Source organism: Ostrinia nubilalis, chromosome 15 (assembly GCF_963855985.1).
Source record: "Ostrinia nubilalis chromosome 15, ilOstNubi1.1, whole genome shotgun sequence".
In the NCBI taxonomy this organism is placed as follows: domain Eukaryota; kingdom Metazoa; phylum Arthropoda; class Insecta; order Lepidoptera; family Crambidae; genus Ostrinia; species Ostrinia nubilalis.
In genome coordinates, this window is record NC_087102.1 from 14,980,468 (window position 1) to 14,993,878 (window position 13,411).

Below are 13,411 nucleotides of genomic sequence, written 5' to 3' on the forward strand. Positions count from 1 at the left end.
TTAGGACGTTCTCAAACATTTATTGCTGTATTTTCACAGAAATTTGACATCATCACTATCCACCATTCTCTCTAGTCACAAATTAAGTATCACACTCGTGCCATAAACAAACGCTCTCTATGTTAAAGTAATAGTACGAACACGTTCTAAAGTTGAATAAATAAATACAATATTTTCTAAACTACGTCGTTTTATTTGGTCACTGCTTCAGGTTGCAGCGACACGATTCCGTCTTGCACGGGACCACGTTTATGGGGGGCAATTGGATATCATGCTGTGGGAAATATGTCCAAGTGAGTCTGATTATTGTCGGCACTACTTTCTAAGGGGAACGGATAAGTCAATTGCTCAACTGATGCAACTATTTAAAGCTAGAATTCCCTCTCCATTACCATCTTCCTTTCTCAAAAGAAATGGTTTAACGTATAAAGAAGCTTCAAAACGTACTATAGACCCAATACACTGAACTGTCCCACCCGTGACATCGACAGGGGGCGCCACCGTCAATACCGGATCGCTGGTTCCGATTTTTGCCATGTTGGAAACTTTATAGTGTAACAATGGTGGCGCCCCCTGTCAATGAGTTTGGTGGGATAGTTCATGAAATCTAGCAATATGAAGCAAATGGAAGCAATGTTGTTAAAAAAATTAAAGCGTTTCCAGCGTATGTCCGCGTTACAGGATTCTAAAAAGCATCAAAGACGACCGTAATTGTAAAGCCTTGTTATAATTCGCATCATGTTTCTTGAGCATGATCCCTGTTGCATAAGAATTGCCTCATACAAGAACTGCAATGAGGGCTATCGTTTTAGCGCTCACCAGTTAGCGCTACTGTACACATGCTAGTAGCGAAGACAGTGGCACCAACTGGTGAGCGCGAAAGTGGTAGGAGGACTATCGCATTTGCACTCGTCAAGATGGCGCCACTAGAGTAAGGTCCTGTCAATCGCCAGGGGTGCCAACTGTTAAGTATTAAAACGATAGCCCTCGTTGTACTGCAATGTGCCTTACCTGAGCTGGTCGGCGCTGCAGGCCGTTGGCGCGGCCGGCGCGCTTGTAGTCGTCCGACGGGGCAGGCTTGGAGGCTGGTGCGGCCGACGCTGGCGCCGCGGGCTGCAAGTAAACATCGTAATTAGTTATTTTATGGGTTACAAGGTCTAACTTCTATAGTCATATCGTAAGCTAAATTTCATGTTAGCTGTGGTCGAAGGAGACAAACCTATTTTCACTGGCCGAACCGGATGTCTTGTCTGTGATACGCATCAATATTTTTTCTCGCATCAATATTATTTTTGTAGTCGGCCTCTAAATACGATGTAAATTGTTATTAGCGAGGGCTATAACCAGAAGTTGCTACTATAGTCACAAGGTTTAAAATCTGCAGAAGATGTGAAGCTTAAATTCCGTCATTGCGCTCAAAATGGCGACGAGATAGACAAATGTCGCTTACTTGCTGCAGCCCATCCCTCCTTCCCGGCGCTGGCTCCTTGTCAGTCCCTGCTGTTCCCTCGGTCTCATCCTCATCGGGCGCGTCAGGCCCGCGGTCGGGCGGCGGCGTTTCATATTTGGTAGTTTACTTAATACTACTCTTGAGCATAAAACAGACTTCGAATCTGACAAAAGACACTCACTTGCTGTAGTCCATCCCTCCTGCCCGGCGCTGGCTCCTTGTCAGTCCCTGCCGTCCCCTCAGTCTCTTCCTCATCGGGCGCGTCAGGCCCGCGGTCGGGCGGCGGCGGCGCGGGCGCTTGATACCCGGCGTCGGGCCGCGAGCCGTCCCACGGCGCGTACCGCATGAAGTATTATGCTACTCACCTACTGTAGGCCATCCCTCCGACAATGCTGGCTCCTTATAGGTCGCGTCAGTCTCTTCTTCATCGGGCAGCAGCGTTTCACACAGATACTGATGTAGTTTATTTGCCAAATGAGACTCACTTGTTGTAGTCCATCCCTCCTGCCCGGCGCTGGCTCCTTGTCAGTCCCTGCCGTCCCCTCGGTCTCGTCCTCATCGGGCGCGTCAGGCCCGCGGTCGGGCGGCGGCGGCGCGGGCGCTTGATACCCGGCGTCGGGCCGCGAGCCGTCCCACGGCGCGTACCGCTTGAAGTATTATGCTACTCACCTACTGTAGGCCATCCCTCCTGACAATGCTGGCTCCTTACAGGTCGCGTCAGTCTCTTCTTCATCGGGCAGCAGCGTTTCACACTTAGATACTTATGTAGTTTATTTGCCAAATGAGACTCACTTGTTGTAGTCCATCCCTCCTGCCCGGCGCTGGCTCCTTGTCAATCCCTGCCGTCCCCTCGGTCTCGTCCTCATCGGGCGCGTCAGGCCCGCGGTCGGGCGGCGGCGGCGCGGGCGCTTGATACCCGGCGTCGGGCCGCGAGCCGTCCCACGGCGCGTACCGCTTGAAGTGCTCTTGCATCGACGAGGGCAGGTCCGGCATCGGGTATAGCCGGTATAGCTTGCAGTAGCGCTGTTGGAAGAAAATATTTACGTTAGATTGGTTCAGGAGAAAAAACCTTAGTTTTTAGGCAAGTATCTTTTGTGGCACTCTTAGGTATTTTTCCTGAAGATACTAATTAAATAATACCTACGATAAGCGGATAATACTGTCCGTCAAATAAGTAGGGGAACCTGTTGAACCTTGGACAGAGTTGTACCTAAAACAATTGTGTATATTTTTTAAATTATGCGGTTTTATGAAAAGTTGTCTAGGGTATTACATACGTTATTTGTCAACATTAACGTGAAGTTAGCTAAGATTCGCCGACGCCGTGCAAGTACAAGAAAAAATGGTAATTTAATATTTTACACTGACGCAGTGAGATTTTGGAGGTTTACTTCATGTCAATTTATGAAAAATGTTGCATGTTTGACAAAACGGTTATAGTTAGAACATAATCTTTATATATCTAAGCTACTGGACGATATGAGTTTCAGATCCTAAGCTCAAATGGAAGTGGGTTTATTATGCTTATTAAGTGAAGTAGTCGTAATGTTGTACCTTGACCACCCAACTAGCGATGTACCTTGGTCACTGATTTTCATTACGTTTTAATGAGAATGTTATTGTAATAAAAAAAAACATATATACTGTTATAGAAACAATGCCCCGAAGACCTCAAAATAGCAATTTAAAGTCTGTTTTTGATATATATTTTTTTAATTTCTAATGTTTTTTAAATTTACGTTTAATGTATCTTCATATGACTTTTTTAACATTATTTTTGTTGATAAAGCGGTTTTAATGGATATTTTGCTAGAATTTATGTAAAATGATAAGAAATAAAAAAAACTAGATTGCAAGTTAAAGCCACTCCAGCGCGTATTTTGTCCTACACGACATAACATATCAACATTCAACAAAATTTTCTAGAAAAAATGTTGAATATTGTCATATTTTTGTTGATTGTGTAAGGCTAAACATGGACTGGAGAGCCGGCTTAAACTTAAGTGATTTGTTGCCAAAAAATTGTGAAAAATAATTAGTACAAAAAATATGGATTAGGATCTTTTTTAAAAAATACTTTTACTTAGATATTGTTGCTAATAAATGTAATAATTGGCATTTCAAATAATAATTTAACAGAAAATTAACAAATTGAAGCGAATATAAGCATTTATTTAAATTTAAATAGGTACAACGTACACGGTCCAAGGTACATCTGGTTTGTTGTACCTAGGACAGTTTTCCCTTTTTTTTTCTAGCAGCTAGTATGCCCAAATTTTAGAAGCAGCGGGTCTCTGCTTGTCGCGCTCTTTCTTTAATGCTACAGTAAATGACTCTCCCCTCGATCGGGCCCACTAGAGTGAGCCCGCCGTAGGCTGGACTTTGGTCCAACACCGCGGTGGGCAACCCTCTAGTTGGGTTCGCCACTGATCGGGCGCCTTATGCGCTCGATACGGCCCGATCGCGAACGTCGGTCTGCGACCGACGGCTAGAGTACCTTCTGTACTCGCCACTCTGCCCGGTGAAGCTGGAAAAGCTCCTCAAGCTACCAGCGTGCATCCCTTCAAGGGCGGGCGGTCGTGCGCTTCTGCTTCCTCTACCAGCGCCGCAGCGTGCGTCAGCAACTTGTTGTCTGCATCTCGCAGCTTCGTCTCGGCCAGCTCGCCGTAGAAGCAGCGGGTCTCTTCTTGTCACGCTCTTTCTTAAGTAATGCTACAGTAATGACTCACGTCCACGAGCGCGGCCGCGTGTGTCACCAGCTTATTGTCTGCATCTCGCAGCTTCTTCTCGGCCAGCTCGCCGTAGAAGTAGCGGGTTTCTTCTTGTCACGCTCTTTCTTTAATGCTACAGTAAAGACTCACATCGACGGCCCTGTGCAGCGCCAAGGGCGGGCGGTCGTGCGCTTCTGCTTCCTCTACCAGCGCCGCAGCATGCGTCAGCAGCTTGTTATCAGCATCTCGCAGCTTCTTCTCAGCTAATTCGCCGTAGAAATAGCGCGTTTCCGCTCGCTCGCGCGCTTCGCGGTCGTCGCGCTCTTTCTGCGGGAAGAAAAAGCAGCACTTGCAGAAAAACACATTTATAAAAATGATTAAAATAGAATTTAAGTACAGGTCTAGTACATAACTGAGTGACACTAAGTCAGTGCCTGTTCCTGAGGCATCGGAGCGGCATCGCGGTACAGGAAGGGTGACAAAATCACGTGACAGTCATTCATAAGTATAATGCAAGTCTCGCTGACGTTTTATTTTAAGAAACAAACACACCCTCCCGTGTCGCTCTCACATCTTAAACACTGATTCAATATACGCTAGTCAAAGAAGAATTTCAAAGTGAGAGTTTTTTCAAAGAATGTTCTATATCATTTTCTAAACAAGTAACGAGTTCCTTTTACATACCCAGAGCCGCAATATATCCGCCCTATACTCCTGTATCTTGCGTTCCTTCTCTTTGCGTAGGTTTTCCTGGAAGTCATCGTACAACTCCGCATTCTTGAATCTACAATGGAAGAAACAATATGATAATGAAGTGTGGCAAAAAATACTTTCAAATTCCCTGGTCTTAATTCAATTCCGTGGTGCTGTAGTGTATAATTTCAATCATGGTTCACTTACAAACATACACGAAGTAAATCAGTAGCCTCTTGTAAAGTGAAAACAAAACACAGCATAAAAGGAAAAATGTGCACCATGTTGGGCGCCACTGTGACATATCAGTGGCGCCCAACATGGTGCATGGGCCTCATGCGTCAAATGACCTGGACTGACAAATAACGGTGTTCATTTTTGGAGAACTCCAATGCTTCAAAATTGCTAGTCTTCCTCATTCTTCATCCTTCCTTCAACTTAATCTTTTTTTAAATATTTTAACTATCTCCGATTACCTATAACTATAATGAAGCACCTATGCACCTATGTAGGTATGTACTGGCCTGTTCATGATCTCCCACTGGCGCATGGTGTTGAAGTCCTTGAGGCGCTGCGCCTCGTCGCGTAGGAAACGCTGGCGCTGCGCCACGCGCTCGTCGCGGAACGCTTGCTGTTTGCGCTCGTCCGCCGCGCGACGCGCTTCCGCACTAAGTACAACATAAATCACATGTCAATGCAAGCAAGTGATAGTAGGCCTGTTCATCTCCGCGAGTTTACATCGAAAACAAAACACGCGGGACGGCACCTACTGAGATATTAATCGACAGGACACTCAAGAGCGAGCATTGACGCACGCACGTGTATTCTTCACCCATTTGCATTGTATAGACAATAAACTATGTACAGATGTCAGCACACATTATTTTACAGAAGTCAGCCATCCAGTAATCGGTACTGCGCCGTATGTCAAGAAAACAGTGCTCGACTCTTGAGACAAGCTAAATTACACCATATTATAAATAAAATAAAATAAAAATAAAATTATTGACGACATTGAGCAAACATTTTTTAAATACCTTCGCTAAGAAAACTTTCTGTACGTAGTACTTATTTGTTATTCTGTGGTCCAGATCCTCATGAGCGTATCAATGACGGGACAGGGAAGGGAGCCCTGTCTAAAAATAATCTGGCTTGACCTCTTTGGTGATCATCAGACTTAGTTGTTTACGTAGTTTCGGGCCAATCTGTCACTATCGCTCAACATGAGCAACATGCAACACTCGGAACTTCGGATTACGTTTTTCGGAGTACCTAGCAAATTGCCAAGCCGACTAAAATGTCCATGAAGCCCCTGTCTGTTCCTCAATGGGCACTCTCGGCACCTGCCTAGTGACCTATAACTACTTACCTACGCAATCGCTGAAAAGGAATTTTTAAGGGACCCCTTGATCCTTAGATGTCCAAGGCTACTCAGGAAGTTAAATACGGTCCTGGTGATAAGGACCTCCCTCACCTATATTGACATCATCGTCGCTGGAAATCTTTATAACTATTCACATCTGACTGCATCTTAAAGAAATCTTTATAACTATTCACATCTGACTGCATCTTAAAGATTTTTTGAATTCATTCAGCATTATCTATTTTTTCTACAGTGTAAATAATTGAGTGGCTTACATGGCCTCCTTCTCCTTGATGGCCTTGTTGAGGATGGCCAGGTCCTTGGCTTCGCGCGCCGCGTCGCCCGACTCCAGCTTCTGGCTTATCTTCTCGAGAACACGCAACTTCTCTTCTTTTACCTGGGGGAGACAGCGCAAAAACGTCAGTTTTATATTGTAAAACACTTCCTTGCTTCCTCTTCTGTTCGACTCAGGCTTGTGACTCCTGAGTCAGATGTATTGTCACATCGTTGAAGCGGTACTTCATGTGATTACTTAAAATTTCAATCCTAGCTTACCTGTTTAAGCCGTTCGTTTTTAAGTCTTCGTTAGTCTTGCTGGCTGCACTATCATACTTCGTTCTTCTTAGTCAGCTTCCTCTTCTGCTCAACCCTAGCTCGGGAACGTCAGCATTTTGTTTATCAACAAGATGCTGACGTTCCTGGTTGACGACCCAAAATCCGGTCCAATTCGCGGCGCTCATTTGCTTCTTCATAAGTTACTTATACTTATTTTCCCCTTTCCATCTTTGCCATCTATTGCAGCTGTTTCTTACTCTCTGTTCGTCTCGCTGGATGCACAATACATACAGGGTGGAAACGATAAGTGATCTCACTCGATTATTTCTAAACTATACAAGATTTCGAAAAACTGGTTACTGATCCTGAAAGTGCTTCACGAGCTCTTTCAAACGGTACCAATAATAGGTTACAGAATTAACTGGATCTATCCGAAAATTCAATGTTTTCAACCTCCATACTAAATGTATGCCAGCCACACAATATTAGAAGATTTAGAAGTGTAATTTTTTTTAAATTAAATAATAAACACAATGAACTCGTAAATTCCATTCTTATTTATAATTATTCATGGAAAACACTGGTTTTAGGCTTTACTTGCTATAACATTATCAAGACATGAGCGCCATGACTGTGGCAGTACTAAATGTATGGAAACTGGAAACATTGAATTTTCGGATAGATCCAGTTTATTTTGTAACTTATTATTGATACCGTTGGATAGAGCTCGTGAAGCACTTTCAGGATCAGTAACCCGTTTTTGGATATCTTGTATAGTTTTTAATATTATGTGGTTTTACTAAATGTATGGAAGCTGGATACATTGAATTTTCCGATAGATCCAGTTTATTTTGTAACCTATTATTGGTATCGTTGGATAGAGCTCGTGAAGGACTTTCAGGATCAGTAACCAGTATTTGGATATCTTGTATAGTTTAGAAATAATCGAGTGAGATCACTTATCGTTTCCACCCTGTATAGTTAGGTACTCATATCCTTCTCGGTCTACTTCCGCTTCTGCTCGATGCGGGCCCGGGAGCGCAGCAGCACGTCGATGAGGCGGTCGTCCATATTCTCCCTGATCGCTTGCTCTCCTACCGCGAGCGCTGCATGTCCGACCAGATGCGATTCCTCTCCAAGTCTTCCTTCGTCTCCCTGGCTTCGTATACTCACGTCCTTCTCGGTCTGCTTCTGCTCGAGGCGGGCCCGGGAGCGCAGCAAGACATCAATGGGGCAGTTGTCTCTATTCTCCCTGGTCGCTTGCTCTCTTACCGCGAGCGCTGTATGTCCGACCAGATGCGATTCCTCTCCAAGTCTTCCTTCGTCTCCCTGGCTTCGTATACTCACGTCTTTCTCAGTCGCTCACGGTTCTTTTCTGCTGCTTACTACCAAGTCTTCCTACGTCTCTCTAGCCGCTATACTCACGTCCTTCTCAGTCTGCTTCCGCTTCTGCTCGACCCTGGCCCGGGAGCGCAGTAAGACGTCAATGAGGCGGTCGTCCATGCTGTCCCGGGCCGCTTGCTCCCGGCGGCGCTGCTCGTTCTCCTGGCGCGAGCGCTGCATGTCCGACCAGATGCGATTCCTCAGGTCTTCCTACATCTTTCTGGCTGCTATATGTACTCACATCCTTCTCCGTCTGCTTCCGCTTCTGCTCGACCCTGGCCCGGGAGCGTAGTAAGACGTCAATGAGGCGGTCGTCCATGTTGTCCCGGGCCGCTTGCTCCCAGCGGCGCTGCTCGTTCTCCTGGCGAGATCGCTGCATGTCCGACCAGATGCGGTTCCTCTCTAAGTCTTCCTTCGTCTCTGTCTATGTATACTCACGTCCTTCTCAGTCTGCTTTCGCTTCTGCTCGATCCTGGTTCTTCTACCGCGAGCGTTGCATGTCCGACCAGATGCGGTTCCTCTCCAAGACTTCCATCGTCTCACTGTCTATGTATTATAGTCACGTCCTTCTCAGTCTGCTTCCACTTTTGCTCGACCCTGGCCCGGGAACGTAGTAAGACGTCGATGAGGCGGTCGTCCACGTTATCCCGGGCCGCTGGCTCCCGGCGGCGCTGCTCGTTCTCCTGGCAAGAGCGCTGCATGTCCGACCAGATACCGCGCTACCAACAAAATGTATACAGCTTTGCGCAACCAAACGGACACCAGGTGAGTAACTCTCTATAGTGCTGTATACATTTTGTTGGTAGCCGGCGACTGGTTGCGCCGCCATGGTCTAAGTCTTCCTTTGTCACATCCTTCTCAGTCTGCTTCCTCTTCCGGGAGCGTAGCAAGACGTCAATGAGGCAGTTGTCCCTATTCTCCCTGATCGCTTGCTCTCCTACAGCGAGCGCTGCATGTCCGACCAGATGCGATTCCTCTCCAAGTCTTCCTTCGTCTCCCTGGTTTCGTATACTCACGTCTTACTCAGTCGGTCACGGTTCTTTTCTGCTGCTTACTACCAATTCTTCCTACGTCCCTCTAGCCGCTATACTCACGTCCTTCTCCGTCTGCTTCCGCTTCTGCTCGACCCTGGCCCGGGAACGTAGTAAGACGTCAATGAGGCGGTCGTCCATGTTGTCCCGGGCGGCCTGCTCCCGGCGGCGCTGCTCGTTCTCCTGGCGAGAGCGCTGCATGTCCGACCAGATGCGGTTCCTCTCCAAGACTTCCATCGTCTCACTGTCTATGTATACTCACGTCGTTCTCAGTCTGCTTTCGCTTCTGCTCGATCCTGGTTCTTCTACCGAGACCGCTGCATGTCAGACTAGATGCGATTCCTCTCCAAGTCTTCCTTCGTCTCTGTCTATGTGTACTCACGTCCTTCTCGGTCTGCTTCCGCTTCTGCTAGACCCTGGCCCGGGAACGTAGTAAGATATCAATGAGGCAGTTGTCCCTATTCTCCCTGGTCGCTTGCTCTCCTACCGCGAGCGCTGCATGTCCGACCAGATGCGGTTCCTCTCCAAGACTTCCATCGTCTCACTGTCTATGTATAGGTACTCACGTCCTTCTCAGTCTGCTTTCGCTTCTGCTCGATCCTGGTTCTTCTACCGCGAGCGTTGCTTGTTCGACCAGATGCGATTCCTCAGGTCTTCCTACATCTCCCTGGCTGCTATAGGTACTCACGTCCTTCTCCGTCTGCTTCCGCTTCTGCTCGACCCTGGCCCGGGAGCGTAGTAAGACGTCGATGAGGCGGTCATCCATGTTGTCCCGGGCGGCCTGCTCCCGGCGGCGCTGCTCGTTCTCCTGGCGCGAGCGCTGCATGTCCGACCAGATGCGGTTCTTTTCTGCGGCTTTCTGTAACGGAGAGATAATTGGATAGATGAACATTAAATGTTCATCACTAAGTACCTAAAGATTTTTAAAAATATTAAAATTGTTGGTTAATTAATTGCGTCTGTCAAATCACTTTGGTCATGGATTGTTTGGTGCTATTATTGAATAAATTCATTTAATTCAGATTAAAAGTCATAAATTACTCAGTAACGAGGAAACGTTCATAAAAACATCATGAAAAATGTAGATAAGTAGAATAATTTCCCGGCATCATAACATTTAATTTTCCTGAAAACTTTTTTAGTTAAATCTAGCTGGGCATTATCAAACTACATTATAATAAGGCAAAGGTTCCTCACAAAGTCCTCCTCGAACTTCTTGATGGCGGCCATCTCCTCGTTGGCCTTGATGTTGTCGAGCTTCTGCAGATTCAACTCCGTTTCGTACTCGCTTCGATTGCGCTCGGCGACCTCGCGTGCTCTGGAAAATTGGACAATATCCTTCTATTCTTCTATAATGAAATGGGCAAAATAAAGAAAACAAAACTGATCTACGGGCGTTCTCAAAATGTTAACTCAATATTTGGTATGACTTTCAATAAAACGAAACAAGAATGATAAAAAAAACATTAATTTTCTTGTAAAATCACATTGAAAAAAAAATTGCTGCCATTTTTCTAAGCAAAAATTCTTGTGGAGGAGCTGGGATTTGAACCCAGGACTTTCAGCATGCGAAGCAGACACTCTACCACTGAGTTACACCCCCGATGCAACATCACGACAAAAATAACGATATTTAGTTCAATATCGTTAGTCTACACACCAAAACTAAAATTAACTAAGTAGGTATCAATTAACACATTATAAGCAGACATCGTCGCGCCGCTCTACTCCGCTAGCGAAGTTCCTAGCTAAAGATAAAGCTGAAGTCAGCTTTGTCTTTTGAACCAGTCCCTACAAAGAAGAGTAATTAACAAAGTATTCACTGGTCAGAGAATTCTTCTGGTAGGTAGCGCTGAGCGCCGTAAGCGTGTAACAGTCTATGGACACGTTACCTACGTTAGATGATGTCGTCGTCGTCGTCGTCGTCACGCCGCTTCCGCTCCGCTTCCTGCCGCCGCTGCTCCGCTAAGAAGAAGGATGTAAGTAAGTATAGGTGTACCAGAATCTCATGGCAAATGGGGAAAATAAACTTTGTTGAGTGCAATACTGGGGAAATTGGATCTTGATCTTGGAATACGATCTTGATACTGTTTAATTTTTATTTATGACTAATATTAATGAACATGAAGTACGAATGCCTACCTATACATTTTAGGTATGTGTTTAAAGAATGTTGTTATACATCGGGTTTTTAACATAGGAACATGTCTTGAAAAATAAGTAAACCGTATATTACTGTAAATAATTTTATTAAGTATCATACTTATAACTTATCACTTCATTCAGAACTAGAAAACGATTCTAAGAACTCCACTTGCATTTCTTGTTCTTCAAATACATGATCAAGTTAAAGAGGTATTAACAGAGGCGGCGTTAAGCGTGGGCGATGTGGGCCACCGCCTACGGCCTCGCGGTACAAGGGGCCTCGCGACTCAAAAATGTTTAAAGCGAGAATAAAACAAAAATAAGCCGTAATGGGTGCGACTCTGGATGGGTGTGACTCTGTAAAGTATATTATTTGTTATGGATGTGATTCTGGTTTGGTGGCATCTTGCCTAATGGCAAATCTCAAAAACTTCCCGATTAATCGGGACTATACGATGTTTACAGTTGATTTTCCAGAATATCATAAATACGAAAAAAACGTTAATAATCAATTTTGTAGACATTCCAATTTTTCACAAAAAAGTTTCAATACATTTGTAATTTTTCATTTAATACTTATTAATCTAATTTGAATTTTTATGAATAAAAACTTTGCAGTGCTAATTGTTTTGTTTGTTTTTATTATTTTATAAAATCCGTCTTCAGGTCGCCATAGAACAGGGCCTCGCGAAATCTGTCTTGCCCACATCAAATTTAGTTGTTGCCCCGCCACTGGGTATTAATATAATATAAATCGCTTTTTCAGCATTTCAATTACTCAAACTTGCTAGATGAAATCTTTTTCAATTTTCTTTACATGGTCATAACATTTTCACCATTCCTCTGCACCAATGCATGAAATACACCTGAAAACCCCGATAAAGCAGCTATTAGGTAAGAATAATAATAATATAAAAATAAACATAACCCTCCTTCTGACGCAGTTAGGTAATAAACTAAATGTAGGTACCTAAGTATCAAAACATTTCACTCCAACTTACTGTCAACTCAACGACGTGCTTTCAAATCAAAGATTGACTTTGAATTATGCCTTATTTTACAATACACTTCGAAAACAATATGACTTGCTAGAGTTTTTTCATCTTTTTCACAAAAATAACAAATAGGCATGAAGAGATTACAAAATTTCTGCAGCGGCTGACAGATCTCTTGATTTACTTTGACAGATGACAATAAAGCCATAGACAATGGCCATATGAAAAACACACTTTTCCAATATTTTTGTTTGCCATGAGATTCTGGTACACCTATATGTAATGTCAAAGCACTCACTGGTCGGAGATTTCCTTCTGGTAGCGCTTGTTGGCGTCGAAGCGGCGCTGTCGCTTGAGCGCCATGAGCGCGTGCCAGTCTTTAGCTCGCTGGATGATGTCGTCGTCGTCGCGCCGCTTCTGCTCCGCTTCCTACTGCTCCGCTAAGAAGAAGGATGTAATATCAAAGCACTCACTGGTCGGAGATCTCCTTCTGGTAGCGCTTGTTGGCGTCGAAACGGCGCTGTCGCTTGAGCGCCATGAGCGCGTGCCAGTCCTTGGCGCGCTGGATGATGTCGTCGTCGCGCCGCTTCTGCTCCGCTAAGAACTGCGGCTTTGTTTTTAGAGTCTCTAAGAAGAAGGGTATAGTTAATGTCAAAGCACTCACTGGTCGGAGATCTACTTCTGGTAGCGCTTGTTGGCGTCGAAACGACCCTTGCGCATTGAGCGCCATGAGCGCGTGCCAGTCCTTGGCGCACTGGATGATATCGTCGTCGTCGCGCCGCTTCTGCTCCGTTTCCTGCCGCTACTGCTCCGCTAAGAAGAAGGATGTAATATCAAAGCACTCACTGGTCGGAGATCTCCTTCTGGTAGCGCTTGTTGGCGTCGAAGCGGCGCTGTCGCTTGAGCGCCATGAGCGCGTGCCAGTCTTTAGCTCGTTGGATGATGTCGTCGTCGTCGCGCCGCTTCTGCTCCGCTTCAAGTCGTCGCTGCTCCTCCAAAAACTTCAGCTGCTCGGAACGTTCCTTTTGGATCACTGTCTCGATCACCGCACTACAAGAAAATAAATCATTTCAATTAGTTGGAGC

The 13,411-nt window shown here is 45.3% G+C and overlaps 2 protein-coding genes, 1 long non-coding RNA gene and 1 other non-coding gene across 4 annotated transcripts; all 4 read right to left on the reverse strand.

Annotated features, from left to right (window-relative positions):
* Positions 1-1,103, reverse strand: LOC135078552 (uncharacterized). Its single transcript, XR_010258642.1, has 2 exons — positions 1,012-1,103; positions 1-274 (listed from the first exon to the last, which is right to left on the reverse strand). It is a non-coding gene; the product is annotated as an uncharacterized LOC135078552 (long non-coding RNA).
* Positions 1,104-1,815: 712 nt separating this feature from the next.
* Positions 1,816-9,423, reverse strand: LOC135078574 (trichohyalin-like). The gene is made up of 10 exons (XM_063973104.1): positions 9,250-9,423; positions 9,007-9,153; positions 8,719-8,874; positions 8,397-8,579; positions 6,493-6,614; positions 5,379-5,522; positions 4,846-4,945; positions 4,312-4,488; positions 2,243-2,473; positions 1,816-2,097 (listed from the first exon to the last, which is right to left on the reverse strand). Exons 1-10 carry the CDS (start codon positions 9,421-9,423, stop codon positions 1,816-1,818), a joined length of 1,716 nt encoding a protein of 571 aa, XP_063829174.1.
* Positions 9,424-9,748: 325 nt separating this feature from the next.
* On the reverse strand, positions 9,749-12,729 carry LOC135078575 (uncharacterized). Its single transcript, XM_063973106.1, has 3 exons — positions 12,625-12,729; positions 10,384-10,504; positions 9,749-10,045 (listed from the first exon to the last, which is right to left on the reverse strand). Exons 1-3 carry the CDS (start codon positions 12,687-12,689, stop codon positions 9,749-9,751), a joined length of 483 nt encoding a protein of 160 aa, XP_063829176.1. The 5' UTR covers positions 12,690-12,729.
* On the reverse strand, positions 10,718-10,789 carry Trnaa-cgc (transfer RNA alanine (anticodon CGC)). Its single transcript has one exon. It is a non-coding gene; the product is annotated as a tRNA-Ala (tRNA).
* Positions 12,730-13,411: the final 682 nt, after the last annotated feature.

Coding starts and splice junctions, on each gene's coding strand:
- LOC135078575 (XM_063973106.1), bottom strand. CDS start 12,689: ATGGCGCTCAAGCGACAGCGCCGCTTCGACGCCAACAAGCGCTACCAG. Junction 10,505..12,624: donor CAGAAGGAAATCTCCGACCA/GTGAGTGCTTTG, acceptor CCAATTTTCCAG/AGCACGCGAGGTCGCCGAGC. Junction 10,046..10,383: donor AGAAGTTCGAGGAGGACTTT/GTGAGGAACCTT, acceptor TCTCCGTTACAG/AAAGCCGCAGAAAAGAACCG.
- LOC135078574 (XM_063973104.1), bottom strand. CDS start 9,423: ATGGAAGTCTTGGAGAGGAACCGCATCTGGTCGGACATGCAGCGCTCT. Junction 6,615..8,396: donor GGAAGCAGACGGAGAAGGAT/GTGAGTACATAT, acceptor TGTCTCCCCCAG/GTAAAAGAAGAGAAGTTGCG. Junction 4,946..5,378: donor CAGTGGGAGATCATGAACAG/GCCAGTACATAC, acceptor CTTCCATTGTAG/ATTCAAGAATGCGGAGTTGT.